At 56.0% G+C, this 11,659-nt stretch overlaps 1 protein-coding gene across 4 annotated transcripts; it reads left to right on the top strand.

Moving 5' to 3' along the window:
• The first annotated feature begins 5,447 nt into the window (after positions 1 to 5,447).
• HMG20B (high mobility group 20B) lies at positions 5,448 to 10,514 on the top strand. 4 transcript variants are annotated; one of them, XM_074351134.1, is made up of 10 exons: positions 5,449 to 5,549; positions 5,829 to 5,884; positions 6,335 to 6,443; positions 6,916 to 7,158; positions 7,767 to 7,887; positions 8,224 to 8,270; positions 8,546 to 8,618; positions 8,856 to 9,071; positions 9,684 to 9,816; positions 10,353 to 10,514. In XM_074351134.1, the coding sequence occupies exons 2-10, from the start codon at positions 5,847 to 5,849 to the stop codon at positions 10,363 to 10,365; spliced, it is 993 nt and encodes a 330-aa protein (XP_074207235.1). In that variant the 5' UTR covers positions 5,449 to 5,549; positions 5,829 to 5,846; the 3' UTR covers positions 10,366 to 10,514. The 4 variants fall into 4 exon arrangements, with proteins under 4 accessions (XP_074207237.1, XP_074207235.1, XP_074207236.1 ...); XM_074351135.1 differs by having other exon boundaries at positions 6,955 to 7,158; positions 9,684 to 9,832; positions 10,353 to 10,491; XM_074351133.1 differs by having other exon boundaries at positions 9,684 to 9,832; positions 10,353 to 10,491.
• Positions 10,515 to 11,659: the final 1,145 nt, after the last annotated feature.

Genomic DNA, 11,659 nt, shown 5'->3' with positions numbered 1-11,659 from the left:
TGTAGGAAATGGAAGATGACCTTTGAAAAATACTAGCATAAGCTTTTTATTTCCTCACCTCCTTTCATCCCACAACACCTCACACCCATTTTACAGATAAGAAAACTGAGGCTCAGACAGAGGTCCCTTGCCAGAGGGCTTGCAGCTAACCAGAGGTGAATTCAAGGTTCATTCATTCATTCATTCATGAACTCAGTCATTCATTCATGAGCTCATTCACTCAGTGCATCTGATGCTGAGCAATGCTGGAGTTCCTGATTCTGAAGGCTGAAGCAGAGACAGAGCTTCACCCTCTGAGCCCACCATGGTCAGTGCTAGAGCTGAGGAATCAGACCAATAAGGGTGACTCAATAGCAGATGAGGAGTTGGGACTTTGCCCTCAGGTCACCGGGGAGCCACAGTAGAGTTCTGAGAAGGGTAGAGGGCCAGATAAAAAGCCTGTGGAGGCAGAGGTGGGCGTGCGGGTGGGGACAGTTTATGCCTCAGCTGCATGGGTTGGGACATGAGTGAAGGGCTTAGGTGCCCTGAATAAAAGAGGGGTGTCGGATTTGCCTGGAACATCAAAGAAGGCCCTGTCCTGGGGGAGGGCTATCAGGAAGGAAAGATAAATGCCCAGCCCTCAGGGGAGGACAGACCTACAGACAGACCCCAGCTTGTGGTCAGGAGAGATCCGGACAAACTTTGATGTTCCCAGCGCATCCCCAGCCACCCTAGACGCCAGAGATCAGATGTCCCGGTGGCCCCTGTCCAGCCCCAGGCAAGGTGCTTGCTTTGATTTTTCTCTCTGCTCTGGTCAGGATGGGGGCACTGACAGGGCGCAGAGAGGAGGGTTCTGAGGCTCAGAAAAAGTTGCCTTAGATCTCAGGGTAGCCGTGGGGTGCCTGCGGTTAAGACAGAACCCAGGCAGTTTCGTGCAAGCCACTGGGCCTCAGTTTTTCTGTGAAGTGAGGCAAGAGTAGCACCACTAAGTAGAGTTGCTGCGAAGCCTTAGGGAGATCAGGCAGGTGAAGGGCTTCTCAGTCCCTAGAAAGGGGCCTCCCTAACTGGGCATTATTGACAGTTGGCACCAGATGGCTCTTTGCGGTGGGTGCTGTCCTGGGCAATGCAGCATCTCTGGCCTCCACCCAGGGGGTGCCAGGAACAACACCCGCCTTCAGTCATGACAACTAGAAATGTCTCTAGACATCAGTCCTCTGGGGAGACCAAATTGCCCCCACCCCCGTGTTGGAACAACTGCTCTAGAAAATCCTCTGTAACAGGGGCCTGATTCCTTATGGACAAGACTAGCCAATGCTTTGTAGCACTGACCCTCCAGGTCTCGACCCAAGCACTGTGTGTGAATTAAACTCATTAAATCTTTCCAACGAATTCGTGAAAGTAGACATGGTTATTATCCCACTTCATAGAGAGGCAAACTGAGGCACAGAGAATTTGGATAGGTGGCCCAAGTCACACAGCTGGGGCTCAGCACTGCCTCCTTGAGCTTTTGAGGGTCCAGCAGCAGTGGGAGGTGCCCCCTCCTCAGTGGTCTGAGACCCCTGTCCTCACACCCCTTCCTCTCGGCAGCTGTGACTTCTGTGTTTCCCTTTTGCCCTCCCAGCCCTTCAATGCCCATGAAAAGCAATCCCCTGTATTAAATAACTCTGTAAAAAAGCCTGAGGAAAGGCTGGGATCTCCTGGGAGCACCGACCACACCCTGATCCTTCCTGGTGGGGGAGGGCGGGTGGAGAGAAGTTGAACCACCCCATGTTGGCAAATAAGCATTAAAACTATTAATTCGGGGTGTGGGGATGGGACTACAGCTCAGTGGTGAAAGCGTGTGCTTAGTGTGAGGTCCTTGGTTCAATCCCCAGGACCTCCCATAAAAATAAATAAATTATTTATTAAAATGTAAATGGGAGGCAGCACACCCTAGCAATTTCATCTCCCTATTTGCCCTAGAAAAGCGGTCCGGGGCCCTCAGACAGCAGGTCGGGGACATTTGAAGCGGGGGCTGCAATAGAGTAACGTGGCGAAGGACCATTGGGAGTGGGTGGGCTCGTTACACAGGCGGTGCTGTAGTCCCGCTGTGAAATGTTACCCGCGGCAGAGGGAAGGAGGCACTGCTCTGGGCTTCACACATAAAGCCACTGGGAGGAAGGAACCACAGGAGGAGTTTGCTGGTGGATGTGTACAGCGTGATGGCGTGTGATCACCAAAAGCAAGATGTGAGCTCACATCCCTTAGAGGAATACGTTTGTACATACGCACGTGTGTGCACGCGTGTTGTGCTTTCTATTATGTACCCCCAATATTCCTAGGTGGACGTCCTAGCCAGAACCTCAGAATGTGACCTTATTTGGAGATGGGGTCGTTGCAGATGTAACAAGTTAAGATTGAGTCAAGATGAGTCACCCCAGAGCAGGCTGGTCCCTGGGACAACATGACTAGTGACTTTATAAAAAGGGAAAATGTGGGCACAGACACACACACCCAGGAAACATCACAGGAACATGAAAGCAGAGATTCCAGGAGGCTTCTACAACTCAAGGAACGCCACAGATTGCCAGGGACCCCCTGGGAAAGTGCAGGGAGCACAGCACAGATTCTCCCAGAAGGAACCAGTCCTGGCCAAGCCCTTGATCTCGGACTTCTGGCCCCCAGAAGTGTGAGACAATATATTTCTGGTGTTTAAGCCACCCAGTTTGTGGTGCTTTGTTCCTGAGGCCCTAGGAGACTGTGTGTGTGTGTGTGTGTGGGTGGGTGTGTGTGCAGGAAAAGTTTTAGTAAGAAATGGAGCAAGCTGATGTTGGAGACTATGGTGGAGGTATGGTGATCTTCATACCTGACTCTAATTTTGTACAAAGAAGTGAATTTACATATCATTTGTGTAATGAAATTAATTTCCCAAGCAAAGCGGTCGAAGCCACCCTCAGTGGGTTTTGTGTTTCTAGGACTACATACTGGGATACTCTTCCTGGTTTCATGCTATAACAATTTCCAAATGAAGCACGGAAATGAATGCAAAGAAACTAGCATGAAATTATACGACGTCAGCTAGATATTGGTTTTACTGAGAGTTAGGGCTTGAGAGAAATTTGTTGCTAAGAAAAACCTATTTATAATTTGGGGGGCAAATGGATCTGCTTTTAGATAAATGTATGAAGGATGTAAAGTCAAATAGCATAAATGCTGCTTCTTTTCTGTTGCTTGTTGGGGGGGGTGTATCTGGATTGCATGAATTGGACTGAATACAATGAAGTTTGGAGTAAAGATACTTTGCTTTTCTAGAAAATATCCAGACAGCAAGGCATTTATCTTGATGCCAACGAGCTCCGAACTGTTTTCAAAAGAAACCTCAAAACATTTCATTTATTTTGATGCACAGGAGGAATTCCTGTTGGAATACCTTGGGAGAGGAAGGACAGTTTCTATGCCAACACCATCCTTGTCAATCAAGCCAAAGAGGCGGGGCTTGGAGGGCGGGTCTTCCGCTGTCCTCTAGCTTGGAAGTCTCACCTAGACTGTTTTTAACACAGCAGAGAGGCAAGGGAGAATGGAAAGTCACACAGCTGATGAAGCAACAGAGCAAAGTCTGGAATCTGGATCCGTCAAGATTCCAGGGCAGACTCATCTTCCTCAGCCCCAAGCTGCTTCTTAGGAAAACAGGCTTAAGATTCAACTCACATACCATATGACAGTACCCATTCAAAGGGTACGATTCCATAGTTTTTAGTATTTTTTAAGACTTACGCAACCATCACCACAGTCTAATTTTTAGAATATTTTGATCACCCAAAAAGAAACCCCTTGCCCATTAGCAGTCACTCCCCATTGCCCCTCCCCACCGAGTCTCCAGCCCCAGGCAACCACTAATCTACTTCCTGTCTCTCTGCAGTTGCCTGTTCTGGACATTTCATATAGATGGCATCATACGCTGTGCGGTCTGTTGTGACTGATGTCTTTCGCTGAGCCTAATGTTTTCAAGGCTTATCCCCGTCAGAGCATGAATCAGCAATTTACTCCCTTTTATGGCCAATGAAGTTCTATTGGATGGATCACATTGTTTATCTGTTAATCAACTGATAGACATTTGGGTTGTTTCCACTTTTTCACTATTGTGAATCATGTTGCTGTGAACATTCATGTACAAGTTTCTGTGTGGATGTGTGTTTTTAATTCTCTTGGGCGTATCCTTAAGAGTGCAATGGATGGATCACATAGTAGCTCCATTTTTTTTTTTAACTTTTGAGGAACTGCCAGACTTCCAAAGTAGCTGCACCTGCCTGTTAGAAATTTACATGATTCATTTATTTGTTTATTCAACGAATATGTATTGAAAACATGGGCACTCTTCCAGGTACCAGGAATACAGCACTGAACAAACAGGCAGCTCAAATGAAGGAAAGGAACATGGGAAGAAAAGATGAGACAGAGTGTATAGGGTGGGGTACAAGCCTGGGAAAGCCTCACTGAAAAGGGGGACATTTAATCTGGGGTAAGGGCTCTCTAGGTGAAGGGAAGAGCGAGTGCAAAGGCCCAGAGGTGGGAATAAATGAAATGGACATATTGAGGTCGCAGGTGTAGAGTGAGGGGGAGAGTGCAAGGAAGTTGATGTGGGCAGATTGTTTAGGGTCTATGGGCCATCGTGAGCACCCAGTCACCACAACTAGCATCCTGGGAGCAGAGGCAACCCCAGTCCAGGCTGTGAGAAGTCCAGGCTGCTGCCTGGGTCTCCCCAAGATCCTAGGACAGCGGTTTCTTGCCCTCCACATTCACGAGGTCCTTGCAGCCTTCCTGTTCCCACCACATTTTCCCAAATGCTGGTGGCCCAGCTCCGGGTCTCAGCTTCGCAGCATCCCAGCCTTCAGGTCCTGGACATCGTACAAAGTCTCCATTGCACAGAAGGGAAAGCCTAGGCCCCCGCACAGGAAGGAGGGTATCCCCTGCATCCAGGAGCCCCGGGCTCAGAGCAGGGCGGGACATGGCGGGGACTTCCGGGGCTCTAAATCCAGTCAATAAATGGGAAACTTCCCCAAGGCATGCTAAGAACTGAACCCACCTTGCCATGGTGCAAGGGCCTGCTCCGAAAGATCTTAACCTCTTCCCTAGCAACCTGCCGCCGTCCCCATGGCAACTAGGGCGGGGCCCGACTCGGCCCTACCGGGTCTCGGGATCCGGCAGGGGCGGGGAGTCTTGCCTTCATCTGAGGAGGAGGAGTCTGCGTCGCGCCTACTAGCCCTTTAAGAGGCTCCGCCTGACGATGCCTCAAAACATCCTGATTGGTCCCGAGAGCGGCCGAGCGCAGCCGAACTTGACGCACCGCCTGCAGCCCTCTCTTCTCACCTCCCACGCGGCTCAGCGGACTCCCCAGCCAATCACCGGCGGGCGCGCCTACCTTTATCTGCATGGTCACGCCCCAGGGGAAGGGCACACCCAATCCGAGCTCTCGCCGAGCCGTCATTAGCATGCCGGGGGCGGGGCGGGGCGGAGCGGACGGCAGGGGCGGGCTCCCGGCGGTTGGTTGGAGCGTCGCAGCAGCAGAGAGGTCCGGGAAAGTTTCTTTGGAGGTGAAAACAGCCGCAGAACTCGGGGCCCTGCCAGGGGGCGGGGGCGCGGGGGTCCCGGGACTGGGGCAGGGTCCCTCCCGGGCCGGGGAGGCGCGGACCCGGGCCTTCTGGGGGGCGATCGCCCAACAAAGGATCCCTGGGGCGCCCGCCCTCGAGGGCCTCCCCGCCCCCGGATCCGGCCCCCCTAGGCGCCCCGGGCCCGGCATTCCGGGACTTCCCAGCCAGTCCCCCACTTCGACGCTCGGGCGACCCTCACTCGGCCGCGCGTCTGCGTTCCAGGTGTGGCCGGGAGCGGCCATGTCCCACGGCCCCAAGCAGCCCGGCGCGGCCGCCGCGTGAGTGCGACACCCCTCCCCCCAGCCCACTGGGGGCTTCAGCCTAGGCCCCCGGCCCCGTTCGAGCTCCTCGACCCTCGCCCCCCCCAGGGTTTTGGCTTCCCCAACCTGAGGCAGGCCCTCCCCCTCGGGTCCCCACGGGTTTCTTCCCCCAAGCCTCCGGGCTAAATCCCTTTCAGGGGTCCCTTACTGCTCCTCGCTAGTTCTCCTGTCCAGACCCCCAGATCCTGACCCCCTCAGACCCTTGTTCTCAGAACTCAGGCCCCTCGCTGCCAGGGCCGCCGTCGCGGGGGTATGAGCCTGGCGTCCCGTGGCTCCCCCTAGTGCTCCTATCTTGACCCCCGGATCCTGACCCCCTTGGGCCGCTCCTCTGAGGACTCCGGCCCTTCACTGCCAGCTCCGCCGTCGGGGGTGGGGAGTCCGGGTGACCCTGCCTTCCCGTGGCTCCAGGCCGGCGAGCGGCAAGGCTCCAGGACAGCATGGGGGCTTCGTGGTGGCTGTCAAACAAGAGCGCGGAGAGGTCCCTCGGGCCGGAGAGAAGGGGTCGCACGAGGAAGAGGTGAGAGTCCCTGCACTGTGGTGGGAGAGGGCCCCGAGCTTTGAAGCTCCGCCCGGAATTCGATTTGAATTCTCTGTGGCTCCGCCCACAGTCCAGATTTCCCTTCCGAGGCTGAGACCCCACCCTGTGCCAGGTACCACGCCCCCAAGAGCTCTCCTGCCATTCTAAGTCCAGGCCTCGCCCACCCACCACCGAATGCCATCTCCGCCCACTGCGCAGGGATTTCCTTCACCGAAGCCACGACCACACCAGAGGCCACGCCCACAACACACGGCAGCCTCATTCCTGGGCTGATCCTCTGTCCCAAGTACTTCTGATCCCTTCACCCCTGGCCAGGGTTCCCCTAACCCCACTCTCCCAATCTTGAACCCTTACCTGGCCGTATCTCCAGGACTTCTGGGTCCTACCTCCCGATAGGCCCCGCCCAAGTCTTCCAGAGACCCTTCCCCTTTCCCTCTGGGCCCCGCCCCAGCCCCCAGGCCCTTCCCAATGGCGCGGCTGGGTTCTGCAGCCCGTGAAGAAGCGCGGCTGGCCCAAGGGCAAGAAGCGGAAGAAGATCCTGCCAAATGGACCAAAGGCACCGGTCACCGGCTACGTGCGCTTCCTGAACGAGCGGCGCGAGCAGATCCGCACGCGCCACCCGGACCTGCCCTTTCCCGAGATCACCAAGATGCTGGGCGCTGAGTGGAGCAAGCTGCAGCCAGCGGAGAAGCAGGTGGGGACGGCCTGGGACCACTGACCTCCCCACCATCCACTCAGACACCCACACGCAGCCATTTACCCCAAAGGACTGGATGTGGAGGGTCCTCCTTCCGTTTGGAGAATTGACCACCCATTAGCTCTCTCCAGCTTGTTGAAGGGAGGGGAAGGTTGCAATAGGCAGGAGTAGACGTAAAACTTAACGTTATACTAAAAAAAGTAGGGATGGGGCTGGATTTTTCTTGGAAACCTTCAGATTTTCAAGTCCTGGTAATTAATTCAGAACTGCAAAAACATCAAGGAAACAACAAAAAGCACCACCAGCTTGTACCCTCTACGTGGGATTTTAACATGCAAAATGAGTCTGGCCTGGAGGTGGGGGCATGCAGACACTCAGACACCAGAGAGTGGTTTATAAAGGCTGGAATTGGGGTGAGGTAGGTGAGGTCAGGGAGCTGGGAGGTGGCCTGAGCAGCAGCCTGAAGGGCGGGGTTTTGTTTGGAAGGCAGTAGGGAGCTGTGGGAAGGCTCACCACCATGAGCTGAATGATGGAGATGGGGTCTTGGCCTTCGAGGCCTTGCTTGCACTGGGCTGGGCCAAGCCTTCTCTTGCTGCTTCCGCCAGCGGTACCTGGATGAGGCCGAACGGGAGAAGCAGCAGTACATGAAGGAGCTGAGGGCGTACCAGCAGTCAGAAGCCTACAAGATGTGCACGGAGAAGATACAGGAAAAGAAGATCAAGAAAGGTGCGAAGAGCCCTAGCCCCCAGGCAGCTGAGTAGCTGCTCTGAGGCAGGTGACCCAGGCAGAACGACCACCCTCTCCGTGGGGCTCTCATGGTCCCCTGGGAATGAGACACACATAACCAGACAGTTGCAAGTGAAGAGGGCTTGATCGGCCCTGAGATGGGGTACACACAGACATTGGGGGGGCCCAGGTGGGGACCCTGACCCAAGATGAGCAGGGTTGATTAGGGGAGGGGAATGATGGTGTTCCAGGCTGGGGAAACAGCACGTGCAAAGCGAAGCATGGGGTCAGAGGAGACCTGGGAGGCTGACCCTGCCCTCCTCCCTCCCCCACCAGAGGACTCCGGCTCTGGGCTCATGAATACCCTTTTGAATGGACACAAGGTAAGCTCTCCTCCTCCAAGGAGAACACCTGGGCGAGAAAGGTCTGGAGGTATTTAGACCCCTGGGTGAGCCAGGACCAAAGCTTATGGAATGAAGTGAACCCCTGGTCCAGATGTGTGCAAGCAGAAGCCAGGCAGCCACACAGTGGGAAGGCTGTTACACGGACTCTGATCCAGGTCGCCTGAGGAGACCCTCCCAAGCTTAGGGGATGTCCCAGAGGGGGTTTGGTTGCCCCTCAGTCCCCCCAAAATTGCCACTTTGTCCTGTCGTCCCAGGGTGGGGACTGTGACGGCTTCTCCACCTTCGACGTCCCCATCTTCACTGAAGAGTTCTTGGACCAAAACAAAGGTGAGCACTGACCAGGGGTTCTTGGGGGAGCAGGTGTCGGGAAACAGGCTGGGTCAACAGAGCCCCACAGGGGGTGCCTTCCTGCCCGCCCCCTCCCGTAGCCCAGGGAGCTGAGGTGTGAGCTAGAGGCAGAGCAGTGACGGAAGGCCTGGCGCGGGCGCACAGCTCTGGCAAAGGCCTGGCAGAGGGAAGGCGGGGAAGCAAGCTCCAGGCTCTGACCCGGCACCCCGCCTGCAGCGCGGGAGGCGGAGCTGCGGCGCCTGCGGAAGATGAACGTGGCGTTCGAGGAGCAGAACGCGGTGCTGCAGAGGCACACGCAGAGCATGAGCAGCGCGCGCGAGCGCCTGGAGCAGGAGCTGGCGCTGGAGGAGCGACGGACGCTGGCGCTGCAACAGCAGCTCCAGGCCGTGCGCCAAGCACTCACTGCCAGCTTCGCCTCGCTGCCGGTGCCAGGTGCGGAGGCCCCGCCCCCAGCCGTCCGCCCGCCCGCCCGCCCGCCCCGCTAACTCCGCCCTTGACTACCTCAGGCCCCGCCCAGGCTACCGCGAGCCCCGCTCTTTCTGATCCCGCTCGGGGATCCCCTATCCGCCTGGTCCCTGCCTTCTCGCACAAGCCCACACCTCCTTGCCCCAACCGCCGCGCCCCTGAGGATCCCAGCCCCCAAATAACCCGAGCCCCTCCTGCCCCGCCTTCTTTGAACTCTGCCCGCGCCAGCCCCGCCCACACTGGCCCTTGCGCCCCGCCTCTAACCCCTTCCCCTGTACCCGCCTTCAGCTTCTGGCCTTGTCAGACCTAGACCTAAGCTAACTTACCTTCCCCCACTCGCCCCCGTCAAACCCCCCTCTCTCCAACTTTCATCTTCTGACCTTTGCCCACAGCTGACCTTGACTTCCCCAGGTCCAGACTCCCTGACCGCCCCCACCCAACCCCACTCACCTGCGCCAGTGGCCCCCTCCCCAGGGTCCCACCCTTACAGACCCCCACCCTCTGACCTTTGCTTCCGTGGAGCCCCCACCACGGTGACTCCCCCGCTGGGCTTGGCTGACCGGTCCCTCGCCTCCCCAGGCACTGGCGAGACTCCGACACTCAGCACCCTGGACTTCTACATGGCCCGGCTACACGGCGCTATCGAGCGCGACCCCGTCCAGCACGAGAAGCTCATCGTCCGCATCAAGGAGATCCTGGCCCAGGTTGCCAGGTGTGTGCCCGGCCAGGTCTGCGCCCCGGGATCGCTTTTTTACCCCAAGTGGGGCTGCGTTGCGTGGGGGCTGCTAAAGCTAGACCTGCTCCGGCGGGACCTGGCAAGAACGACTGGCTTTAGCCCTCTAGCGGGGTTTCTGGGGTCTCTGGGCGCAGCAGAGTGGGATTCAGCTGCCGGATCTTATTCCGAGGCCCCTGCCCATGTGGGATCTACCAGGTGGGGCTGGTTTGATGCAGGTGGCTAATGACAGAGCCGCTGGGGGGCGCTGATGAGGCTGGTACTATATTAAATGCTGCTGGGTGGGATCTAGCAGCACAGTCTTGGTCCCTGGAGACCGGAATTTCCCCCGAAGCTTCTTGCTGGGTTTTTCTGGGTGGCTGCCACCTGCCCAGATTAGGTGGAATCAACTCCAGGGCCCCTGCCCTAGCATCTGAAGGCACAGAGGAGGGCGGCCTCTAGGGTACCCAGGGTGAGGGTGAGGGCTGAGAGGTGTCGGAGATCCCCCATCGCGAATCTCCTCTCTTCTGTCACAGTGAGCATCTATGAGAGTGTTGGCCGCCCCACGGGTCCAAAGAAGACCAAGCTCCAGTCTCCGCCCCTCCCCCAGCCCCGCCCAGTAGCAGAGGGGTGGGGGGGGGTCCGTTCTTTGGGGCCAGGCCCGATCCTGCACCTTGGGGGCTACAGTCCCCCTAAAATTAGGTTTCTACAGCACCCCTCTAGCTTTCAATATCCCCAGCACCCCAGCCCAGAAAAATCACCCACCATACACAGCACACATTGAACCCTGGGGCCCAGCGAGGCCTGCTCACCTCACACTACAGGGACATGGGAACACCACGTGTGGGCAGTGTAAGCCAGGACAGGAGGAGTCCCACAGCAAGTCACACACCTGGTGTGGGGAGAGTTACATACCAGCCCCAAGACCCAGGGTGGAGAAAACCTACACCTGACACACTGGGACTCCTGGCAGGTGTCACCACAAGCGCCCACATGGGCAGGCACCCTGCGGGGCCACTCACACTCCCGGCAGGGCCCTTACCCGTTTCTCTTCCATTCCTGCACCACACAATGGGGAGGGGGGCTGGTACCGACCTACTGTCCACCCCACCCTCATCCAGCTGAGGGACCCTCGTGGAGGCGGCCCCTTTGCCACTGCTCAATCGGACTTGTTAAATAAAAAACTTAAAAAGTGGAATTTGAATTTCAAGCTTGTGAGTGTGGTTTTTTTTTTTTTTTTTTGAAGGGGAATGGGCTAGAAGCCCCTGTTAGGGGTCCCAGGTCCACCCTCCCTACCCGCTGGCAACCACTGATCCACTTTCTGTCTCTGGATTTACATGTTCTGGATGTTTCTTATAAATGGAATCACACACTGTGTGTCCTTTTGTGTCTGGCTTCTCTCTCTGAGCATCATGTCCTCAAGGTCCATCCACGTTGTAGCAAGTCGGTGCTTCACTCCTTTTTCTAGCTGAGTAATATTCCATTGTACAGATGGACCACACTTTGTTCATCCATCAACCATCAATGCACATTTGGGTTGTTTCCATCTTTTGGCTGTTGTGCATTGTGCTGTTGGGAATACACATGTACAGCTTTTTGTTTGAACACCTGCTCTCAATTCCTCTTGGTAAATATCCAGGAGCAGAACTGGGTCAGATGGTGATTCTATGCTTAACTTATCGGGGAACCCTCTCAGAGACTTCAGCCTTTAATGGAATATTTGAGTCATTCTAAAAATTCTGGAGACCTGCTTGACAAACGCTGGTGTTGTAGGTTGAATTTTGTCCTCTCAAAAGAAAATGTCAAAGCCCTCACCCCAGAACCTCAGAATGCGACCTTATTT

The sequence above is a fragment of the Camelus bactrianus genome, chromosome 22 (genome assembly GCF_048773025.1).
Source record: "Camelus bactrianus isolate YW-2024 breed Bactrian camel chromosome 22, ASM4877302v1, whole genome shotgun sequence".
Classification (NCBI taxonomy): Eukaryota; Metazoa; Chordata; class Mammalia; order Artiodactyla; family Camelidae; genus Camelus; species Camelus bactrianus.
This window is presented reverse-complemented; position numbering and strand designations above follow the sequence as displayed.

Excerpts from the sequence above, each read along its gene's own strand:
- HMG20B (XM_074351133.1), top strand. The coding sequence starts at position 5,847 with ATGTCCCACGGCCCCAAGCAGCCCGGCGCGGCCGCCGC. Across the intron at positions 5,885-6,334 it reads CAGCCCGGCGCGGCCGCCGC|GCCGGCGAGCGGCAAGGCTC; the intron begins GTGAGTGCGACA and ends CCGTGGCTCCAG. Across the intron at positions 7,888-8,223 it reads GGAAAAGAAGATCAAGAAAG|AGGACTCCGGCTCTGGGCTC; the intron begins GTGCGAAGAGCC and ends CTCCCCCACCAG.